The sequence below is a fragment of the Musa acuminata genome, chromosome BXJ1-3, assembly GCF_036884655.1.
Source record: "Musa acuminata AAA Group cultivar baxijiao chromosome BXJ1-3, Cavendish_Baxijiao_AAA, whole genome shotgun sequence".
In the NCBI taxonomy this organism is placed as follows: Eukaryota; Viridiplantae; Streptophyta; class Magnoliopsida; order Zingiberales; family Musaceae; genus Musa; species Musa acuminata.
The window spans coordinates 34830412-34853352 of NC_088329.1; the positions used below are offsets into that span (position 1 = coordinate 34830412).

General features: G+C 38.7%; 2 protein-coding genes across 4 annotated transcripts; both read right to left on the minus strand.

The window, feature by feature from the left end:
• Nucleotides 1-1014: 1014 nt before the first annotated feature.
• On the minus strand, nucleotides 1015-7450 carry LOC103978511 (uncharacterized). Of its 3 annotated transcripts, XM_009394331.3 has the most exons (16): nucleotides 7307-7450; nucleotides 7133-7208; nucleotides 6674-6805; nucleotides 6217-6586; nucleotides 6036-6131; nucleotides 5685-5764; nucleotides 5484-5559; nucleotides 5242-5409; nucleotides 3833-3937; nucleotides 3628-3723; nucleotides 3451-3543; nucleotides 2906-2947; nucleotides 2712-2753; nucleotides 1936-2066; nucleotides 1730-1856; nucleotides 1015-1472 (listed from the first exon to the last, which is right to left on the minus strand). In XM_009394331.3, the coding sequence occupies exons 1-16, from the start codon at nucleotides 7380-7382 to the stop codon at nucleotides 1317-1319; spliced, it is 1866 nt and encodes a 621-aa protein (XP_009392606.2). In that variant the 5' UTR covers nucleotides 7383-7450; the 3' UTR covers nucleotides 1015-1316. The 3 variants fall into 3 exon arrangements, with proteins under 3 accessions (XP_009392606.2, XP_064986621.1, XP_064986625.1); XM_065130549.1 differs by lacking the exon at nucleotides 2906-2947; XM_065130553.1 differs by lacking the exon at nucleotides 7307-7450 and having other exon boundaries at nucleotides 6674-6801.
• A 6373-nt stretch (nucleotides 7451-13823) lies between these two features.
• On the minus strand, nucleotides 13824-22594 carry LOC135625579 (uncharacterized). Its single transcript, XM_065130563.1, has 3 exons — nucleotides 22316-22594; nucleotides 21148-21863; nucleotides 13824-15383 (listed from the first exon to the last, which is right to left on the minus strand). Exons 2-3 carry the CDS (start codon nucleotides 21850-21852, stop codon nucleotides 14058-14060), a joined length of 2031 nt encoding a protein of 676 aa, XP_064986635.1. The 5' UTR covers nucleotides 21853-21863; nucleotides 22316-22594; the 3' UTR covers nucleotides 13824-14057.
• Nucleotides 22595-22941: the final 347 nt, after the last annotated feature.

Here is a 22941-nt window from a genome sequence, read left to right on the forward strand (position 1 = left end):
AAGTTGTTTCTTCTTGTTTGCATTTGGACTTCTGGAATTGGGATCTACAGATTTGTTATTTGAAGAATTAGCTGTTGGTAGTTCTTTTTGGGTGAGTATGGAGTCCTCTGTGGATGTCAGGCTAAGAGCTTCTAGCTTTATATATGCCCACCATGGAGTTAGCTAAGGCAAAGTAAGAGCTTAAAAGTCTTGGTCCAAAATATCTACATGATCTTAAACTCAGGATGCATCTTTAAGTTGATGCTTAATTATTCTTTTTATCAAATCAGTGGTAAAACTATTGGTTTTATGGCAACTAAATCTCAATGTTAGTGATGGAAAGGTGGGTTATAGTTGCAATCATTCTTTTTAAAAAAAAAATAATTTTTTGGATTTGTTTTTTAATATACACATAACATCCATACCATTAATAGTTACCGATTCAAGTTTTGGTTATATAAAAAAAGTTTTTTAAATTTAATCCCAAAAGTCTTGGATAGTTTTTTTTTTTTTTCTAAACCTTTTCATGTTGATTTAATTTCCAAGTGGAATATCATGTGGATGGTTATGCTTGAGAGTTTGAATCCTCATCCGAAGATGCTGACTAATCGAGTTGATTAAGATTTTGTCAACTCATTTGCAAGATTGTCTAATTTTACACCTACCCTTTGTTGCAAGGTCCACTCTAGAGTTGCCATACATGCAAATCTAGTAAGAGTCATTAAATCTCTAATGGGGGTCTTGATAAGGCCACATCAATGATGCAAGAATGGACACAAGGACATGTATGTTCATGCTGGAAGTATTTAACACAAACAACTCGGAGCTGCTAAGTTCTGAGAAGGGTGATGCGTGAAAGAAAAAATCATGATGATGTATACATGTTGGAAGAAACATATGGTTCTGAAGCATTGACATGGCAATACAAGCATGTAAGTATTGTTTGTGCATTTGATGGATATAAGACATTAAGTGTTAAATAAGCACACCAGAAACCATTTCACAAACATAAATTCTAATTCCCTGAAACCAAACTCTAACCAGTATTCAATCACATGAAACAGCTCCAGCACATACATAGCTAATTAGCTATTCTTCGAGAATGAATCCTGAGAACAGGGAATATAAATACAGCAATCCAGCTGAATTAGTTGATTAGAACATCAGCTACCGAAGGACTAATACCTAATGCCCATTTTCCTGGGCAAACAGACATGTTTGCTTATATGTTATATATAACATCACTAGACCATTTACACACAACACATTTAACCACAAAGGCATAGAGCAACTCTCGACAGCCTACAAACTTTTCTGATGTCTTTGCTTTTATAAAGCTAGATACGGATTATCGATGCATTTGACTTCTCAGGTTCACTGTTGTAGTGAAGCTCCACAAAGGTACCACCTCCGATACCCTTGGCTAACCTTCCTGGATTCACACACATGCATTTTGTGGCGGCTTCTGCATCGTTTTCTTTATGAGACAAGGCCTGCGCACCCAAAAAAAAATGTCTGACTGAAAAAACATATTAATCACACTTGACAACGATTTAGAACTTTACTCTCGTATCTTTAGTGTTATCAACTGCAGGAATTATAGGATTTCGAGGTAATATTTCCCACGATGAATGGATGGACATCATTAGAAGCCCTTGGTAACGCAACTCAGAAAAAGCACCATTATGGCTAGACTTTGAAGTAGATTACTGCTCATATAAGCTGCAAAAGTCGATGTAATGGTGTTTACCTTTACAAATGGGGAAAGATCTGAGGGCAGGATTAGGATATCTGGAATAAGGGGAATGTCCAAAGCTTCAGGTGCAAGCGAAAGATCCAAGGGAACACCCAGAGAGGGTGGATATAGTGGATAATAGCTGCCATTAGAAACAAACCTAGAATTAATTGCAACAGGAACAGAACAAATATTTTTGCTTCCGAGTGTCATTCTAGTACCTCCGCTGACCCAATATATGAGTTACAAGTCGCCCCATGCGGTCACCTGACATCGTATCAGTTGAAGTCCTTGAAATTTCTTCTCCGCTAAGCTGTTTCAAGATATCTATGGTACAACAGCCAAAGGTAATCTGAAAGATAAAGAGCACAAGGCAAATGCACGGCTCAAATAAGCATAGTGACCTCATGCTACTGAAATCATATCCTTGACACTCAGAGATTACAGAAATCCAAATATCTGTATTAATTAACTTACATACAAAATGGAGGCTAAAGAAAAATGGGAAGTCCCAGCTATAAGCAAGTTAGTTGGGGACAATGGATTAATACTTATGGAAAGCGAATTATAATTCCCAATCTTGCCAGCAAGAAAAATAGAAAAATGATATTGAACATGTTCTGGTCATGCTTTACCAAATAATCCAGTCATACACATGATTTAATAAAATGGGGAAGGTTGCAAATGAACTGGGCTTCCACCACTGCAATTATAGGGAGGATTAGATAAGGCAATTGGCAGTGGAGAAACAGCCACAGTGATGAAATATAGAAAATGAAATTTCAGTGTCAAGTACATGAAAGTAGAAGATAAAACACACTAAAAATTGTAGCAACAATCACCGGGTTCTTGCTAAACATAACTTGGAGCATTCAAGAATATTTTATGTTTTCAAAACATGACCAAAGTCTGTGGTAACGCAACCAGCAAATTAACTGCAGCAAGATTGCATTAACATCTAATTCTTATCTTTAGTATGAAATCCATGATTACGTACCTCATTTGCACTGAAAAGACCAGGATTTGGAAGGCAAGCTATCTGCAAGAGAAAGCTGCAACTTCAGCACAGAACAAGAAGAGCAACTATATCAAAATGGAAAGAGTAAAAATAATAAAGCAGAACTTAAATGTAGGAGCACTTTACTGAAAGCAGCAAAAGGAAAAAAAATAACAGATCCCAGGAAGAAGGACCTGATGTGAAATATCATCTGGCAGACGAATATCGAAAGCAGGCTGTGGAGAACATAACATAAATTCAACAATAAGGTCATTAGATTAAAAAACAATTTAAATGTAGGAGCAACTTATTATTTATGACTCAGGATATCCATGCCCTTTATGCAAATAAAGAGAAACAACTGTTTAGAGTGCATGGATAATGGTTGCATGTATATATATTGTTCCATGTTTGCCATCAATATGCTAAATTTTGGCAATTACTGTTGATAAGTTTATTATATTCATGCCGTGATAGATGCAACACTTCCATTGTGAGAACAAAAAAGAAAAATTGATAGTATAAAGGATGAATTTCAACCATAACGTATGAACACCAAACACACCCGCCTGATGCAACCTCCCCTCAGGGGCCCATTAGCTAAGCAGCAGATGGGTCCTAAAGGGAAGCAGCATCACTTGCTGCCGAACTGATTGCCTTGGATCCCCTTCAGCTGAGGGTTGCAACAGGAAAATGTAAAATGTATTGCTAATGCATTGAAGGGTGTCAAGACAAGAACCTGTGGAAAAACAAAGTCATGGTGAGCATCACGTATCGATGGCAGAAGGATTACACGGGCAGAAGGGCCCATATACTTGGTGTAGTCATGCAACTGCAACAGAAAATGTCAAGAAATATCAGATTTCTAAAGCACAGCTGGCAATCTGCATAATGACTGCAAAATAGACCTACAAACCTTCCTAAGAATTTCAACGTGGAAAATGTCATCGAATACTCTATCAACAGTTCCTCTTTTTATCTCCGGATGATCAGAATCAACAAAAGGACCCATCTGCCAGGGCATATCGAATCAGAAAACCAAACCTTTTTATAATTTTAGCACAAAATTCATAATAGCAACATATAGAAAAGCTTGGAGCCTTGGACAATCACAGTCTCACCAAAATAACCAGTTGAGGCTGCTTCCTACTTGCATATGCAAGCAGTTCCTTCAAAGGCTCAAATAAGAGATTATCAGTTGTTGTGAAAGGACCTGCTGCAATAAGCTACAAAAAAGTTGAAAGCCTTTAGCTAGATAATTTCCCTTGGTTAGTAAAGTAGCCACCAATCACATCATGACAATAAAGCCTTTATATTGTTCCATGCTAATTCTTTTGTTCTTGAATAAATCTATATATAGCCATTAAAGTACAAAACAAGCACGAGCTCCCAAGGCCCAACTGGTTTCTGAAAGAAAGCTTAAATAATGTTTTCCATTCCTTATAATGGTTAGGAATGGACCAGAAGGAAGAAGGATCAAATTTAAAAATAACAATAATAATATGGTTTCTTTTATTATAAACTGTGCTTCACATTTACATTCTTGCTCTCAAGAATTCGAAACAAAGTTGGTAGGTTGTCAAATATCTCAATCAATGTGACTTCATTTAAATCTTCATGGATGTATGAGATCTTACATGAGCAATCCCAGCAAACATCAGAAAAGAACTTCAAGAGAACTGTAACTAAAGACAGTTCCCGATATATTAATAAGATCCATTTGTTGAATAGAAACTAGTTGGTTCAATTACTAAAACTTATTCTAGGAACTGCAACCACTCAAGAGGCAACAAAGTTTCTGACATCTGAGTGATCTTTGGGAAAAAAACAACTTTGTGGTCTACAAGTTGCACATATATTCCATTTTTATAATTTCTCAACAGTTCAGAAATGATTTGTTGGAATGAGTAGTACTATATGTCTCCTATTTTGTTCAAGTCATTATAAAACCAGAAAAAACACCATGATACATATTTCCAAAAGCAGTCAGCAGGTATTTATACCCATAAACACATTCTTTGTTAGACATGGCCAAAAGATAATGCATTGCAAAATGCTGCATTTTCTTTTCTTTCAAGAACATTTGGTGACCTTTTCTTTTGCACCAGTAAGGAGCGTGAAACAGTTGAACTAGATGTTGCTACATGGGGGATAAATAAACCAAAAGAAACCTGGATAGATTCTGCAGGAAAGAAAAAGGTAACCGACGATAGAGAGATGGACATTAATGGTCCTTGATAGAGCTAAGCTAAATGGTGGAAGAATTGCATGTTGTCAACTGCATATAGCTTGTAAAAAGGCCCTAAATATATACTTTTCTCTTGTTGCACATGTTATTTTGTTATCAGATATGCTGTGTTTTTTTTTCAGATGTACAACACGTCCTTAGAAGAATGCCTGGACCCTCAACAGATACCTAGTACAACCCCATGCCAAGCACATTATATAACAGACATAAGATAGTAGATTACAGTATGTATGTCACCCCATGCAGGTAAAGCTCAGAACACAAAGTACATGGTATACATACCAATGATAGCACTCTTGAGTCATTAGAAGATGTAGGTTGGTAGTCCTGGTCCATTGCTAGCTTCTTAGCAGGAGGCAGATCATCATCAAGGGAACTGGGCAAGTAGTCAATTACTTTTGTGGCAATCAAACAATGTCCACTTGGATTATGACCCTCAACACCAATCACCTGATTCCGCCAGTCTAAGTAAAAAGAACAACAATAAATATAGAATCACTTGCTTTTCTATTGTGCAGTATTACCTGACCAGGAAACAAAGAAAAGTGTGCCAACTTCTGAAGATCAAGACGCACACGCCGTCCCCCAGAAAGCTCGGTGCTACAGTAAAATTGCAAAAAGAAATGACTAAAAAAGACCTGTGACCTTCAACATGATAGGAACCTTAAAACAAGTGGGAATAACAAAAGTACATGGGTTATTTAGGAGGAACTAAATACTTCTACCTTCCTTGCATCAAGATGGATTTTTCATTTAGATGGCCTTCTCCATCACAGCAAACCATCCCAACTGCAAACGTATTTTTCTGGAAGAAAAATTGACAGAGTCATGTTTTTCTTAGAAAGTCATACGACTGTCATGTTTCAGGAAAAGCTATTTTTGTGTGTAACCAGTATAAGATGAGAAAATGTACATGACAGGAATATTAACATGTACATGAAAACAGGTATCGAATTGAACTTTCTATAGAGGACCAAAGATAAATACTTCCTGTCCTAGTAAATTTGGTAATCAAACTAAATTCTAACTTATTTAAGCACGGAAGGGAAAGAAAAAAACCTTGAACAAGCAAATACCTGGGAAGCCAAAGTAGCATCAGAGGGTTCTCCGTAAAGGCCATATGACGTGAATGCATTTGCATGCTTCCTAATCCGGTTATCTAGGTAATTAAACTGAGGCACAATAACCATGGTTTAAGACTGTATAGACTGGGAATACAAAGAGGAACATGAAATTTGTCCTGGTGGTGCTGATTACCCGATCTTTTGTCCTGTCATACATGAACCTACAATCTGATTGCGGCTGCAAGTTATGCACCTGCAAATTGCATCTTTCGGTAGTTTGGACTCGTCTTATAATGTCATCCTCCATGTCGTTGAGCTCTTGACCGCTTAACCTATTCTCCACACTCTCAGAATTGAAGACAAATTGTGATGAGAACTTGCTAATCCTTTGTCCGAAAGGAGTGATACGACTGCTTATGTCAGTTGCATCTTTTGATGACAAAAGATTCTCCTTTGTTTTAGGAGTCGATACAGAATTATATGTATCCACATGTAGCTTCTTGTATTGACTGTTTGGGGTGTTGAGAATACCCACTGTGGAATCATGGTCATCACCTAGAAGCCTGCTCAGAATTATTATTCAAGATCAAGATTATTACCTAGAAGCCTGCACAAAAAAAATTGATTTCCATACAGTTATCCACACTCACATTTCGACGTCATCACTGGAGTAAACATGCAAGTGGGAATCCTCCTTAATAATCTTCTGCTTCGTCTCATTTTGCAGATAGGACAAGAAACCATCCATGTGAGCATTTTCTAACTTCAAGCCGTTTAGCTGCCTTAAAAAAAATATATAACCACATTCGAAGAAACACAAAAGAATATTACACATATACACAATATAAGTGGAAAACAAAAAAATCAAAATTCTTAAGGAACCATTCGGGTTACTCAGAATAAACAACACAATGTCATTTAAAAGTTCAGACTATCAACCACAAGATATACACACATACTAATGTGGTTATATGAGTAAAAACCTGCAACTTGTTCGACCCAATGAATTAACGTGTTATCCCACACAGAAATAAATGTATACGCACGCTTGCTTAATTTTGTGAACACTCATCAAGTTGGGGCTAAACCCCTGAAATCGAGACACCTACCTGTTAAGATAGTAGATCTCCCAATTGGATACAAGATCGGAAGGGCTGAGCTTGTAATTGATGCAGTAAGTGAGACCTAATCGGCAGAAAAAAGAATGAACAAGGGGCATCGGTATTCAAATATGACGAGAGAGATAAACAGAGAGAGAAAGGGAGAGGAGAGATTATACATACATTTCTGGAGGATTTGGTCGTCATCGTCGACAGAGAAGCCGCTACTCTCGAACTCGGCTTTGATCTCTTGCTCCATAGCGAGGGCTTAGGGCTTCGGTGCAGGCGAACCGTAGGATGAAGAGAAGGCGGCAGCGAGGAGGAAATGGCGGGAAAAATGAGGCGTGTGGGCATTATATTCCTATTTTACGCCAAGGATGATGCTGCTAAGAGCGCGTCTCGCCGAGTCGACTGGGTCGAAGGCCGACCCTAACCCGATCCAACTCAGACGACCGGGTTGACTCAGACCACGGTGGTGTTATGTTGGAATTCCGGTTCACCCGTGATCGGCGATGAGTCGACGACACTCGAAGCTTGCAAAGTTTCCTGATAAGTTTATTTCATGGATTCATATTTGTATTTCTATTTTTTTTTTGGTTTAATTTGCTTCTCTCTCTCTCTCTCTCTCTCTCTCTCTCTCTCTCTCTCTCTCTTTAATAGGCATCCTTCTCAATTCTTTGATGTACGTGGATTATATCTTATTATTCTTTTATCTTCTTTCCTAAGCATGTCAACGGAGAGACCAAGAGGGAAATATGTAATTGTTTTTTCACATCATAAAGTTTACTTCAAGGCTTACTGCTAAATTAGACCTTAGTTTATGTTGGGAAGAAACTTAATATTTCTTTCTGTATTAAAATAGGTTGGGAAGAAAGTTAAAAGCGAAATAATTCTTTCTGTATTAAAATAGGTTCCTCATCAAAATACCAACTTAATATTCAAATGAAAATATCAACCAGTATAGCATAAACAATAGAGTACCAAAATTTTTTAACGTGAAAAACCCAATATGAAAAAAATCACGGGACCGTAGTCCACCTCAAACTTCCACTATCAATAATACTGATAACAGGTTTACGGTAGATCTTCTCTAGAATAACTAGAGGATCAGAATAACATCAAGATCATAGATCTTGGCTCAAGAATAGCATATCTTCATCATATAGGATGGATCTCCTTATAGAATTCTAGATCTCACAAAATAGATATCATAAGAAAGTACCTTAGAGAGGGTAAACTGCAGATCAACACCGTTATGATTGTAGAGTTTGCTGCAAGGATTCTCCACATAAAATTTGGGTCAAAACTGACAACGTTTGGCCACCGATCGTTAAGCAGAAAACTCATAAACCTAATCTTTCTCTCTCTCTCCTCTCCACGTCGCGGCATGCAATCTCACTGTGCACACCTCACCAAACCCTATCTCTTTTTTTTTTTTTTTGATTTGGGCTCATGACCCAAATTTGTCCAAACCCACATATGGGTTGGACCCAATAATTCTCCCCCTCCATCTCATATGGTGGGCTGTACCAAGCCCGCTCTTCGCCTACATGCTTCAAGCTTCTCCTCAGGCAAAGACTTTGTCAACATATCTGAACCATTCTCATTGGTATGTACATTTTCCAACTGTAATTCTTTCATCTCAGGCACATTACGAATCCAGTGATATCTCACATCAATATGCTTGGATCTAGAATGGTACGTTGAATTCTTGGAGAGGTGAATGACGCTCTTACTGTCACAGTAAACAGTATATTCTTCCTGTTTCAAGCCCAATTCCTGTAGAAACTTTTTCATCCATAAAGCTTCTTTGCAGGCTTCAGTAACTACTATGTATTCTGCTTTTGTGGTTGATAGAGCAACACACTTCTATAACTTAGACTGCCAAGAGACTGCTCCTCCTGCGAATGTCATCAAGAATCCCGAAGTGGACTTCCTGGAATCAGTATCACCTGCCATGTCTGCATCTGTGTAGCCTTCTAACACAGGTTCATCACTGCCAAAACATAAACACAACCTGGAAGTACCTCTTAGATATCTTAATATCCATTTCACTACTGTTTAATGTTCCTTTCCAGGATTAGAGAGAAATCGACTGACAACTCCAACTGCATGAGCTATATCTGGCATAGTACAAACCATAGCATATATCAAACTGCCTACTGCAGATGAGTAAGGCACTCTGGACATTTCTTCTTTTTCTTTCTCACTTGTAGGACATTATTTCGAACTAAGCTTGAAATGACCTACAAGTGGGGAATAAACTGCTTAGGCTTTACTCATGTTGAATCTTTCAAAAACTTTTTCAATGTAAGTCTCCTGAGATAGCCAAATCTTCCTTTTCTTCCTATCACAAAGAATCTTCATACCAAGTATTTGTTTCACCGATCCTAAGTCTTTCATTGCAAAAGACTTACTTAGCTCTCTTTTAAGCTTTCCAATTTTTCCAACATCATAGCTAACAATCAGCATATCATCAACATATAGCAGTAAAATAATAAAATCATCATCTGAAAATTTCTTTATAAATACACAATGATCAGATGTGGTTCTATCATACCCTTGGCTCATCATAAAGGAATCAAACTTCTTGTATCACTGTCTAGGTGCCTGTTTGAGTCCATATAAGCTTTTCTTAAGCTTATATACCATATTTTCTTTTCCCTTGACTTTGAAACCTTCTGATTGCTCCATGTAAATTTCTTCTTCTAAGTCACCATGAAGAAATGCTATTTTTACATCAAGTTGTTCAACTTCTAAATTCAAATGGGTAGCCAAACCAAGAACAACTCGGATAGAGGATATTTTTACAACCGGAGAAAATATTTCTTTAAAGTCAATACCTTTCTTCTTGAGAACTTTCTTTTCTTTAGGCAACTTTACCAAATCATAGGTGTGGTTCTCAAGCAAGGATCTCATCTCTTCTTGCATGACTTTAACCCACTCATTCTTATTCTCATGTAAAATAGCTTCTTGGTAAATTTCTGGCTCTCCCTCGTCAGTAAGCATAACATACTCTATGGAGGATATCTAGTAGAGGGTTGTCGCTCTCTAGTGGATCTTCTCAATGGAATCTCAACTGGTTGTGGAGGTGCCTGTTCAGTTGGTTCAGCATCATCAACTGTAGGTGTATCATCACTAGTATTCTCACCACAATCTTCTTGTTCATCTCCCCTATGATCATCATAAACTACAGGTGAAGGAACTGGACCCAAACTCCAAGGAATATAAACAAAGGTTTCTGACTTCTCAATATTATCACCATCATCAAACAATTGGTCTTCAAGAAACACAACATTTTTGCTTCTAATAATCTTCTTGTTCACTGGATCATATAATCTGTACTCAAACTCTTCATGACCATATCCCAAGAAGATACATGCTTTTGCTTTATTATCAAGCTTGGACCTCTCATCTTTGGGAATATGAATAAATGCTTTACACCCAAAGACTCTCAAATGATTATAAGATATATCTTTTCCTCTCCATACTCTCTCTGGAACATCACCTTGTAGAGGAACTGATGGAGAAAGATTTATTATGTTAACTGTAGTTCTCATAGCCTCCGCCCAAAATGACTTTGGTAACTTAGCGTGGGAAAGCATATACCTAATCCTTTCTTCAATGGTTCTGTTCATCCTTTCTGCCACACCGTTCTGTTGAGGAGTTTTAGGAACTGTTTTCTCAAGCCTGATACCATAAAACTTACAATAATTCTCAAAAGGACCCCTGTACTCGCCACCATTATCTGACCGAATACACTTTAGTTTTCTGTCAGTTTCTCTTTCAACACTGACATGAAACTCCTTGAAAGCATCAAGTACCTGGTCTTTAGATTTCAAAGTAAAAACCCAAACTTTTCTAGAATGGTCATCAATAAAAGTAACAAAATAAAGAGCACATCCAAGAGTTCTAGTTTGCATAGTATAGACATCAGTATGAACTAAATCAATAACATCTGATCTTCTAGATGATGGATATGTCTGAAATGCAACTCTATGTATTTTTCCAACTAAGCAATGATCACAAGATTTAAGAGATGTACCTTGCAACTCTGGTAAGAACCGCTTTCTAGCAAGAGTTTGAAGTCCCTTCTCGCTGATATGTCAAAGCCTCTTATGCTAAAGATCTATACTTTCACATTTTCGAATTGCATTAATCTCTCCTTTGTGTAGCTTAGCTTCCATGCCATAAAAAGAGTTAATCTTCTTTCCTTTTGTCACAATTAGAGAACCTTTAGTGAGTTTCCATTTACTTTCACCAAAATAATGTGCAAAGCCCCCATCATCAAGTCTACTTTAGATATCAAATTAAGACGAATATCTGGAACATGTCTTACATCTTTGAGTATTAATTTGCTCCCAATACTGGTCTTAAAGCAAATATCTTCAATACCCACAATCTTAGATGTATCACTGTTTCCCATTCTGACATTATCAAAATCACTAGTAGTGTAAGATCTAAAGAAATCACCATGAGAAGTGACATGAAATGAAGCACCAGAGTCAATTACCCAATTACTGTCCTAAGCTACAAGGCTAACACAACCTTCATCACAGACAATAGTGATATTACCTTCAGCAACAATTGTATTAGTCTCTTTCTCATTTTTCTTCATTTCATTCTGTTCTCGCTTCTAAAACCTACACTCTTTCTTCATGTGACCTGGCCTATTACAGTGAAAACATTTGATATCTCTTCTAGACTTAGATCTTCCTCTATATCCATGTGGATTTTTGCTATGACTTCTTCCACGTCATTTTTGTTTTTCAGTAACAAATGCCCTAGAAGAAGATTCACCTTGTTCTTTCCTTCTAGCATCTTCATTTAGCAAACCGTCTTTAACCATATCTATGGTTAGAGGCCCCTCTGGCGTGGAGTTACAAATAGTCACCACATATGTTTCCCAACTTTCTAGTAAAGAGCTGAGAAGTAATAATCCCTACAACTCATCATCTATATTCATTTTCACAGTAACCAACTTGTTTGCAAGACTATGAAATAGGCTTATGTGCTCAACAATGTTACCACCATCTTTATACTTCAAATTTACAAGCCTTCTGAGGAGAGAAATTCTATTTCCCACTGTCTTTTTCGCAAAGAGGTTTTCTAACCTTTGCCAAACAACATCAGCTTTGGTTTCATCTGAAATATGCTCATGCAAGTTTATATTCATCCATCTTCTAATATAGGCAATAGTTTTTCTATGTTGAACTTCCCATTCTTCATCATCCATAGTAGAAGGTTTATCTTTAACCTTGATGGGCTTATACAAATCTTTGCAATAAAGCAAATCTTCCATCGTACGCCTTCAAGTTGAATAATTTGATGAGTTTAATTTAATCATACCATCTGACTGCTCCATTTCAATCACACAAGAAAAACTAGCACCAAACAACCTGTTGCTCTGATACCACTTGTTAGGAAGAAACCTGTTAAAGCGGAATAATTCTTTCCCTCTTTGTGTATTAAAATAGGTTCCTCATCAAAATACCAACTTAATATCCAAATGAAAATATCAACTAGCACAACATAAACAATAGAGCAAAAATCAATCACACAGTGAGACCAAAACTTTTTAACGTGGAAAACCCAATGTGGGAAAAACCACGGGACCATAGTCCACCTCAAACTTCCACTATCAATAACACTGATAACATGTTTACAATACGTCTTCTCTAGAATAACTAGAGGATCAGAATAACATCAAGATCATAGATCTTGGCTCATATCTTCGTTATAGGATTGATTTCTTCGTAAAATTCTAGATCTCACAAAATGAATATCACAGGAAAGTACCTTAGAGAGGGTAAATTGTAGATCAACATAGTTAGGATCGTAGAGTTTGCTACAAGGATTCTCCACATAAAATTTGGGTCGAAACTGACAACGTTTGGCCATCGATCGTCAAGCAGAAAACTCATAAACCTAATCTTTCTCTCTACCCGTCGTCGTGCGCTCACTGTACAATCTCACTGTGCACACCTCATCGAACCCTATCTCTATTTATTTCTTTGATATGAGCTCATGATCCAAATTTGTCCAAGCCGTATGGGCTGGACCCAACAGTTTATTAGTTTAATTTGTTTTGGATCGTTTGAGGTAATGGTTTATTTTTGTTCGATGCAGGTTTTCGAAGAAAGAGAATGAGAAGGTGAGGTGTTGTCCAATGAAGGTATGGCGGTCTTGGCTAGACTGCAAGTGGTGGTGGCTGAGGGATCCTTACCAATACTTTCAAACATATTTTGGACAGTTTTGATGTAATATAACATTTCTCGTATGCATAGGAAGGATAAGAAGATGGACCAATTGATTGGCCAAGTGTACTAAGAAGTCTGAGGTGAGAGTGGCTCTCTGTGTTGAGTGTTTTTATCCACTCTGATTGATGCTAGGATATAGTTAATCAAATTTAACTTCTTTAAACAAAATAAATCTGGATGGAGCTTTAAATCATCCTGTGCTTCAGTAACAAGTATGCTTCATTGGGTTGTAACAGGGAGCAAGAAATCCATATCAGCAGAAGGTCTTTGTTCCATCATTACTTGATTTCCAAAATCCCAGAAACAACAAGATTAGATAAGCTGCAGCCATGGACTCAGTTTGCAGGGTTTATAGGCTATAGGAGACAATTGCATGGCAAGGTTGTCATCTGCATCAAGCAAGCATATTTTTACCCATATTTGTATTTCAAATGTGGATATGAACTAAAAACCATCATTACTAGTTATATTTAATTTCCTTAGTTTCCTTAGAAAAGCATCTGATAGCTAATATCAACTCGAAATATGTCATCAGTGCCAACGACAATATAACAAGGATGCAAAGACTAGGACAAACTAGCATGCCCGGTGGAAATTAGACAACTTGCACGGGCCAGCCAAGAGATTTGACTGTACCGAAAACATCGGTTTCTCGAGTTTCCTACTAAACCGTCTCAAGCCACTGATACCAACGAGCACTTGGATGCTTGATTAGATTGCTTTTCGCTGCCTGAATCATCCGTTGCCAGGTTCTGTGCCCCAAAGCAGAAGTACTGATTCATCAGTCTAATACTTACAAGACTAGATCTTGGGGTCATGTTTTCTGTCGCGCCGCAATTATTCGAGGAACTGGAACAAGAGGCACCATCGTTTTCATTCTCCAAAAGGATGCCTTTTTGTTTCTCCATTGTGGATGATGGTTTTGATGACTTTGAGAACAAACTAGAGGGAGTGCGTGCCGAGGGAGCCAGATGCGGCATGGATTGAAACACCCCGTGCATCAGACCTGCGGTAAATTTCTTCTTTGTTGAAGGACTTGGGATGGTGCTTCTCACAGAAAGAGTCCGCTTGTTGTTCAGAAGTGATGTAGCCTTAGAGAATCGTTGTCGGAGGGGAGTTGGAGTGTCTTCTTGGTTGACCAATTTCTTGAACGAGTCAAATGAGTCGTCATCACCAACCCTTTTTGGTGTCTCAGTTGTCTTCTCTTTCCGACGGGGCCACCTGAGTAGAATCTTGAGACGTCTTGCCGCATTGCTGACAGAACTTTGTTTCTTTCTATCTGAAGACCCATGGTTTTCATCCGTGGCACTGGGGTGGCTGACTTCGCTCTTGCTGGTACTCGAGCATGAGCTAGGCCTCCCACTGACCTCTGATGCTTCGATGCCCGTGTACAAGAATATCTCGGCATCCGCAATCCTGAAGGAAGTGCCTGGGCTATTTCCAGTACCTTGCATTTTGAGGTGGGAAGCAAGGACATACCTTGCCTTGTAGTCCTTTGAGTTTGCAATTCCTCCAGCAGAAATTATTTGTTTGATCAGTATCTCAGATGATGCCGATCGTGGGTGTTGTCTGAGTATGTCCAGAGGTGTCATTCCATCAGCATCTCGAATGTTAAGGTCAATAGATTGAACGGTCATCAAAAGTTCGACAAGATCAGTATGCACATTGCCAATCACTGCCATATGGAGGACGGTTCTTCCGTCATTATTTCGGACATTGATGATGTCTTCAACATTCACTATGGTTCCACTAATCAACTGTTTCATCAGCTCCATTTGCCTATCAAGTCTCCGAAAGCCAGGAGTCCTGAAACCTGCCACTGCCATATGAAGGAAAGTATCTCCAGGTTCGTTTATCAAACTGCAGGACGAGGGAGAAGCCATTATCAAGGCCTCCACAACGGTTAAGTGTCCTCGAAAGGCTGCCACATGCAGTGATGTATTCCCTTGATTATCTCTAGAGTCAATAATATCGAAAGATAGAAGTAGATCCTTAACTACCTGCATTTATTGTATAAATATGTAAAAGATAATTAAAAAATAATATGAATATTATTCCGAATATTTCCAGTAGACAATATCACCCTTATTAAGCATTTACTATATCAAGTATAAAACAAGGAACACAACAACCCTTTTAACTACAAGAGAAAGGTGCTTGGAGAGTAACGTCCAGCCAACCCTACTTGTTAGCTCTTTAGCAGTTTCTTTACTCATTTGACATATTAAGAGAAACTATATTGAAAAGAAAAAGCATCATTTGATATATCAAGAGAATTTCTACAGAGAGGATAAATGTGGAGAAAACATGACAACAACAAAGCAGCAGGTGTGGCTTGTAGTAAAGCTAAATTATTTTGTTTGTCCGATGAATCAGTTCATTTAACCTTTCAGAAAGAACAATATGCCCTATGCTTCATAGAATCATCCAAAAATAGTTAAACTAATTTTTTTATGTAATCAGACATGCTGAGTGTAAGTTTTTATCCTTAAGTAGTTCATAGAATAATAAGCTGGTTAAAATGCAAGAGTATGATTATTGCCTCAGACGATAACCTTTCCTGTTTAACTGGATTGATTAACTTTAACCACTTCATGTATGTTTAGTTCTTCTGACAGATAAGAACTCTTGATTGGAGCAAACGTCACATGCAGGTACCATGGCGTTTTTCAAAGAAAATGATTGTGAATCTCTGATCCATGTCCTAAAGAAACTAATCATAATCGCATGCCTCGATAGGCAGCTTCAATATAATTTGTTGGAGGTTCGACTTGCGGACACCAATAATAGCACATGCGTTGGTGTTAGGATCAAGAGCGGCACTAAGAGGAGGAGGGGCGCGGGTGAGTTAGTGCAGCAGAAAAATCTTTGATTTCGGAAAAATGTTCATTTCGATTCAATCTGTTTCGAAAATAAATTGAACTTGAAAGCTTTCGCAAAAGTGCTAAGAGAAGGTTAAAGAAGTTGCAGTAATGTAAATTGCATAAATAGAAAGACAAACCAGAATTTAGAGTGGTTCGGTCGAAATGACCTACATCCACTTTTGGATTCCTCCTCCGTCGAGGTCACCGACATCCACTAAAGGCCTTCCTTCAATAAGCGAAGGCTAACCACTTTTTACAGCTCTTTCTCCTTTTGTCAGGTTTAGGAGACAACCCTTACAAGTCTCACACCTCTTTCTTTGATGGTTACAAGGCTAAGAGATGAAGGAGGAGAACTCTTCTCACTTTTACAACACATTTAAGACTCAAGAATCCAAGATTATGCCAATGCTTTCGTGTCCTTTCATGCAGAAAAGGGTGGGTTATTTATAAGCCCCAATGGCTTCAAAAATGGAGCCAAAAAGTACCTCATCCCGGATTTCTGGGGTACTGACGGTACCACTGTCATTACTAGGCGATATTACCACCTGACATCTGATACTAAGCGGTACCACCGCCCAGTCTAGGCGGTACTACCGCCTGACAGAGCTCGGAGATCGAGCTCTAGCGGTACCACCGCCCAGACCACCTAGGAGTATGGGTCACCAAGCGGTGCCACCGCCAACCCTGATTTCAAGTGATGAATGGGCTGTTTCAATCTGGCCCAATTCAGCCCTGTTAAAGGCTCAGTTGACCCCTAATTAAGTTAATGGGATTACCTCCCAATCCTAACTTAATCTATGATTCTAACTACGATTAAGACAAGCAATTAGTCCAGTACGTCGATTTCTTTTTCGGCGATCCTTCGTCGAACTTCTCGGCAAATCTTCCGGTGTGCTTCCGACGAACTCTCGGCTAGTCTTCCGGCGAGCTTTCGGCGAGTCTTCCAGCATGCTTCCGGTGATCTCACGATGAACTCTCGACGAGCTCCTGGTATATCGCCCGAATCTTCGACTCCGGCCCATCATCTGCTTTACGCCTTACTGCTATCGTAGTTAATCCAACACACTTATCTCAACACATGGATTAGATCAAATAATTTATCAATTGATTCATCATCAAAATTCGAGATTCAGCAATCTCCCCCTTTTTGATAATGACAACGAGTTGGTAAAGGAGTTAATCTTAACTCCCCCTATCTATATGTCATAATTGAGGAAAGTCACTCTTGAATTCAAAGCTTTTGAATTCAAGCATCAAATTGATAAATTAGACTTATTATCATCATGCACATCATGATTTACCAAATCTAAAGATGATACCACGTATTTGTCGATAGAAATGATGTCAAGACATGACATCCATTTTCAAGTCCAAATCACATAAATTTTCAAGTCCAAATTACAAAAATTTTCAGCATCAAAGTAAGCACGATATTGCACCATCATACTCATCATTTGAAGAGATAACATGAAAATTTTCAGCATCAAAGCACAGAATCATCAAAGTAAGCAGCATTTTAAGTTTACAACATCAAGGTAAAGAGCAGCATTTTAAGTTTATAACATCAAGGTAAATAGCAGCATTTTAAGTTTACAACATCAAGGTAAACAACAAAGGATTACAACATCAAAGTAAGCAAAATAAAAGAGAGGGATTTCATCCATTTCTCTCCTTTTGTCATCAGCAAAAAGGTATACACAATTATTCAGGTGGTGGCAAGTCAAAATGTCTAAACAATTAATTGAGTTGCTCATTAATATACTATAACTCAGTTAAAATTTGATCTTGGCGTTGTTCAAGTCGATTTTGACGTTGTTCAAATCGATCCATCCGAGTCCCTATGTCGTAGATAGATGAGGGAGGTGCATGCCCTACTGGAGGTGATGCCTCAAGGGGACCAGTTGGAGGAGATTAATTACCTCTAAAAATGGGTGTTTTAGGTTCTGGTTCCGGTTGGAGGGGATCAGTCCTTCTAGGCAATATAGTCCATATACCATTTCGGAATATACATCTCAACCGTCGAAGTAGGTTTCTATTTATGATACTAAATCTATCTAGTTTTATAACTTCTTCGTCGGGTGGGATAGCAATATCATAGGCATAAAGTAGTCTTGTGATTAGGCCACCATATGGAAGCATCATGTCCTTTTTTGATAGTTCAATCATGTTTTGTTGGATTAGGTAACCAAAACAATTATTGTGTCCCTTCATAATCCAATACATGGTACCTAATTCCATTTGGCTTACTTTATCATGATGATATTGTTCTGGGAGAATGATACTTATCAGGATGTGATGAAGTATTTTAATGCTTAAAGGTAGTAAATGTTTGCAGCTTTTACCGTAATTCCTATGATGTTGCAAATTATGCTATCCGTAATGGGTATATGATGTCCTAAGAGATAGGTAGATACCCTTTCGTTTTCATCTATATGTAAATTATTGTAAAATAGCCTAACAAGTCTATGGTAGATAGGTTCACTCATTTGAAGGATTAGGAGAATGTCTAGATTAGCAAACCATTGAATATGTTCCAAATCACTTAATTCGTCTAAATCAACATATTTACACTTATGAATATGTCTAGATTTTATGGATGAAAATTCAAGGGCATGTTGATGAGAATCGAAAGGGTATCTACCTATCTCTTAGGACATCATATACCCATTACGGATAGCACAATTTGCAACATCATAGGAATTGCGGTAAAAAAAAGAGAGTGTTCTTTTAGAGGACAATGAGATGAAGAATCACTTGAGACTACTTACACTGATGCCTTAGGAACAATTTTTTGTAATCCTAACTTAACTATTCTTCCAAAAAGCTGCAAACATTTACTACCTTTAAACACCAAAATACTTCATCACATCCTGATAAGTATCATTCTCCCAAAACAATATCATCATGATGAAGTAAGCCAAATAGAATTAGGTACCATGTATTTTATTATGAAGGGACACAACAATTGTTTTGATTACCTAATCCAACAAAACATGATTGAACTATCAAAAAAAGACATGATGCTTCCATATGGTAGCCTAATCGCAAGACTACTCCATGCCTATGATATTGCTATCCCACCCGACAAAGAAGTTATACAACTAGATAGATTTAGTATCATAAATAGAAACCTACTTTGACGGTCGAGATGTACATTCCGAAATGGTATATTGACTAGATTGCGTAGAAGGACTGATCCTCTCTAACCGAAACCAGAACCTGAAACACCAATTTTTAGGGGTAATCAATCTCCTCCAACTGGTCCCCTTGAGGCATCACCTCCAGTAGAGCAAGCATCTCCCTCATCTATCTACAACATAGGGATACAGATGGATCGAATTGAACAATGGTAAGATCGACTTAGAACAACGCCAAGATCAAATTTTAACTGAGTTATAACAGATTCATCAACAACTCAATACATTATTTAGAAATTTTGACTTGCCACCACCTGAATAATTGTGTATGCATTTTTGCTGATGATAAAAGGGGAGTAATGGATGAAATCCCTCTCTTTTATTCTGCTTACTTTGATGTTGTAATCCTATGTTGTTTACCTTGATGTTGTAAACTTAAAATGCTGCTGTTTACCTTGATGTTATAAACTTAAAATACTGCTATTTACCTTGATGTTGTAAACTTAAAATGCTGCTTACTTTGATAATTCTGTGATTTGATGCTGAAATTTTTCATGTTATCTCTTCAAATGATGAGTATGATAATGTAATATCATGCTTACTTTGATGTTGAAAAGGGTGGGCTATTTATAAGCCCCAATGACTTCAAAAATGGAGTCAAAAAGTGTCTCATCTCCGATTTCTGGGGTACTAGCGGTACCACCGCCATTACTGGGCAATACTATCGGCTAACATCTGACATTGAGCGGTACCACCACACTGTGTTGGCGGTACTACCGCCTGACAGAGCTCGGAGACCGAGCTCTGGCAGTACCACCGCTTGATAGGGGCGGTACCACCGGTTGACAGGTAATAACTGCCGGCGGTACCACCGCCCAGTCTGGGCGGTACCACCTGGGAGTATGGGTCACCAGGCGATGCCACCGCCGGCCCTGATTTCAGGTGTTGAATGGGCTATTTCAATCCGACCCAATTCAGCCCTGTTAAGGGCCTAGTTAGCCCCTAATTAAGTTAGTGGGATCACCTCTTAATCCTAACTTAATCTATGATTCTAACTACGATTAAAACAAGCAATTAGTCTGATACGTCGATTTCTCTTTCGGCGATCCTCCGGCGAACTTCTCGACGAATCTTTCGACGTGCTTCTGACGAACTCCCGACGAACTCTCGGCTAGTCTTCCGGCGTGCTTCCGACGATCTCCCGACGAGCTTTCGGCAAGTCTTCCAGTGTGCTTTCGGTGATCTCACGATGAACTCTCGGCGAGCTCCCGGTATATCGTTCGAATCTTCGACTCCGGTCCATCATCTGCTTTATGCCTTACTGCTATCGTAGTTAATCCGACACACTTATCTCAACACATGGATTAGATCAAATAATTTACCAATTGATTTCATATTCAAAATCCGAGATTCAATAGTTGAAAGCATACTACCAAAATATTTGAAGAGCCCCCATATGAGTTATGATAGCTATGGCTTACTGATTCTATAATATTGAATAAATATTTAAGGAATGAAAAACACAATAGAAAATGATGCACTTGGATTACCTTTTAATGATGCTGAAACCACAAAAAGAATAAATATTCTGCCCTAAAAACGGTTTCGTTAGTAGTATACAAGGAGCTACGAGCTAAAATATACTTTTGTCATGCCATTATTAGTCTAAAAGAAAATTTTATCGTCAATTAATAAAAATGAATCACAATCAAGTCTATTTAGGATAAGCCATATGACATTGCTCAGAGTAGAAGCAGTCTTACCTCAAGCTGCCCTCTACCAGAAGCAGTATGCAAGACGGTCGATCCCTGAATGTCTCTGTAAGCCAAGACATCCAAGCAGTCTTCAAGAAGTTCCTTCAGGAACACTGTGTTCCCTCCTCTAGCAGCGGCATGAACGGCCCTATTCACCATCTCCCACCTAAAACCAGAACTTCCATCTGACCCCTCCACCACCTCTCCTCGACCGCCCATCGAACACCTTGGCGACACAGCAAAATCAAACAGAAGCCTAAAAACCTCCGAGTTCTTGCTCCTCGCTGCGGCGTAGAATATGTCGGTGACACCGTATTCGCCTTCACCAAAGACTAATAGTGGATCTCTATCAAGCAGCTCTTGCATAAAGCCAATGTCCCCTGCAGAGGCTGCAGTGTAGAGAAGCCATCCACCGTAGCCAGCACGGATCAGAGAATTCTTCCTGTTCTTTGTCTCACACTCATGAAGGAGGCTCCGCGCAACAAGGGACCGGCATTTGGCAACATCAGCGAACCGGGCATCATCGTCCCAGACCGTTTCAAGCCGACGGATCCGACGAAGGGATGTGAGCTTTATGAGGAGGTTGGAGTCAAGGTGAAGCAGCTCCCGCACGAGGTCGTAGTGACCATTGGCAGCTGCCCAGTCGATAGGGGATGCATACCACCACTGGTCTCCGGTGCTTTCCCACCGGAGGGGAAAGTAAGATTCCGGCATTGGGCTAAAGACTGAGAAAACATAGATCACGTCAAGTTCATGGCAGGTAGATGGATCAAGAACCCGATTTCAGAGGCATAACTGAGAAGAATCATTCTAAGTGCAAAGATTTCACACGGTAATCAAGCAAAATCAGTGGGACATGGAGAAACAGAAAGAAAACAGATCCTCAGCTTTCATCAAGCAATGCAAGACAGAACAAAAGATCACATCTTTAGCTCTTCTAATCTGCCAGAACGATAAGAAATCTCACAATAACTCGAAGCAACAACTGCAGATATCAGTTCATCATCATAGTTTACAGTTAAGAGGCTCAACTCACAATCCACTGTGAACAAGAAGAGATTCATAGATTGCAGAAGGAAGTTAGAGGGGCAAAAGAGAAAAGGAAGCTCAAGATTTGGAGAATAACCTTACTTGACATTAAAGAAACAAAGTGAAAAGATAAGGAGAGGAAACTTACAGTGGAGAATACAACCAAGTCATCTTCTTTCTGAAATAGATCTGTAGTGCCATTAAGATTGAGAGGCAACAAAAAGAGAGAGAGAGAGAGAGAGAGAGAGAGAGAGCGAGGAGTCTGTGCTCCTTTCCAACTAAATCTTAGGATGTAGAGAAGATAATTCTTCTGGTCAGATGGGAGGGTGGCATGAAGAAGAAGAAGAAAGAAAAAGATTCCTGTGTCCTCTTGAAGAAAAAAAGTGGGGAAGAACTTTGGGGTGGGGGTGTGCAGATAATGATGAATGCATCCTTCTTTTTGTACCATCACATCAAATCTATACCACTTCTCTGAAAAGTGAAAAGATCATGGACTCTTGGAAGGCTTTGGTTGGTCAGAAAGGAAAAGTTTGCAGTGACAAGCTGGTGCTTAAATAAGATACACATGAGTTGGCTGATAGCATGTTGAGCTAAATCACTTGGATGCTTGCAGAGTAGAATAGGGATCACTGGTAGATTCTACTGTTAAGGGTATTTATGAGACTGCTGCTCAATCTTGGAATCTGAGAGGATTAATCAATACAAATTTGAGTGGTGCTTGTAATACAGTTCTCATGTGAACAGTGTTGCAGAAATCTATGTGACAAATACACA

Bases quoted from the DNA above. Each gene is read 5' to 3' on its own strand.
- LOC103978511 (XM_009394331.3), bottom strand. From the start codon at position 7,382: ATGGAGCAAGAGATCAAAGCCGAGTTCGAGAGTAGCGGCTTCTCTGTC. The intron at 5,560-5,684 runs GTAGAAGTATTT...ATTTTACTGTAG, and splicing joins TCCATCTTGATGCAAGGAAG to CACCGAGCTTTCTGGGGGAC. The intron at 3,544-3,627 runs GTTTGTAGGTCT...TTTCTGTTGCAG, and splicing joins ACGTTGAAATTCTTAGGAAG to TTGCATGACTACACCAAGTA.
- LOC135625579 (XM_065130563.1), bottom strand. From the start codon at position 21,852: ATGCCGGAATCTTACTTTCCCCTCCGGTGGGAAAGCACCGGAGACCAG. The intron at 15,384-21,147 runs GTAAGACTGCTT...CAATAAATGCAG, and splicing joins CTGGTAGAGGGCAGCTTGAG to GTAGTTAAGGATCTACTTCT.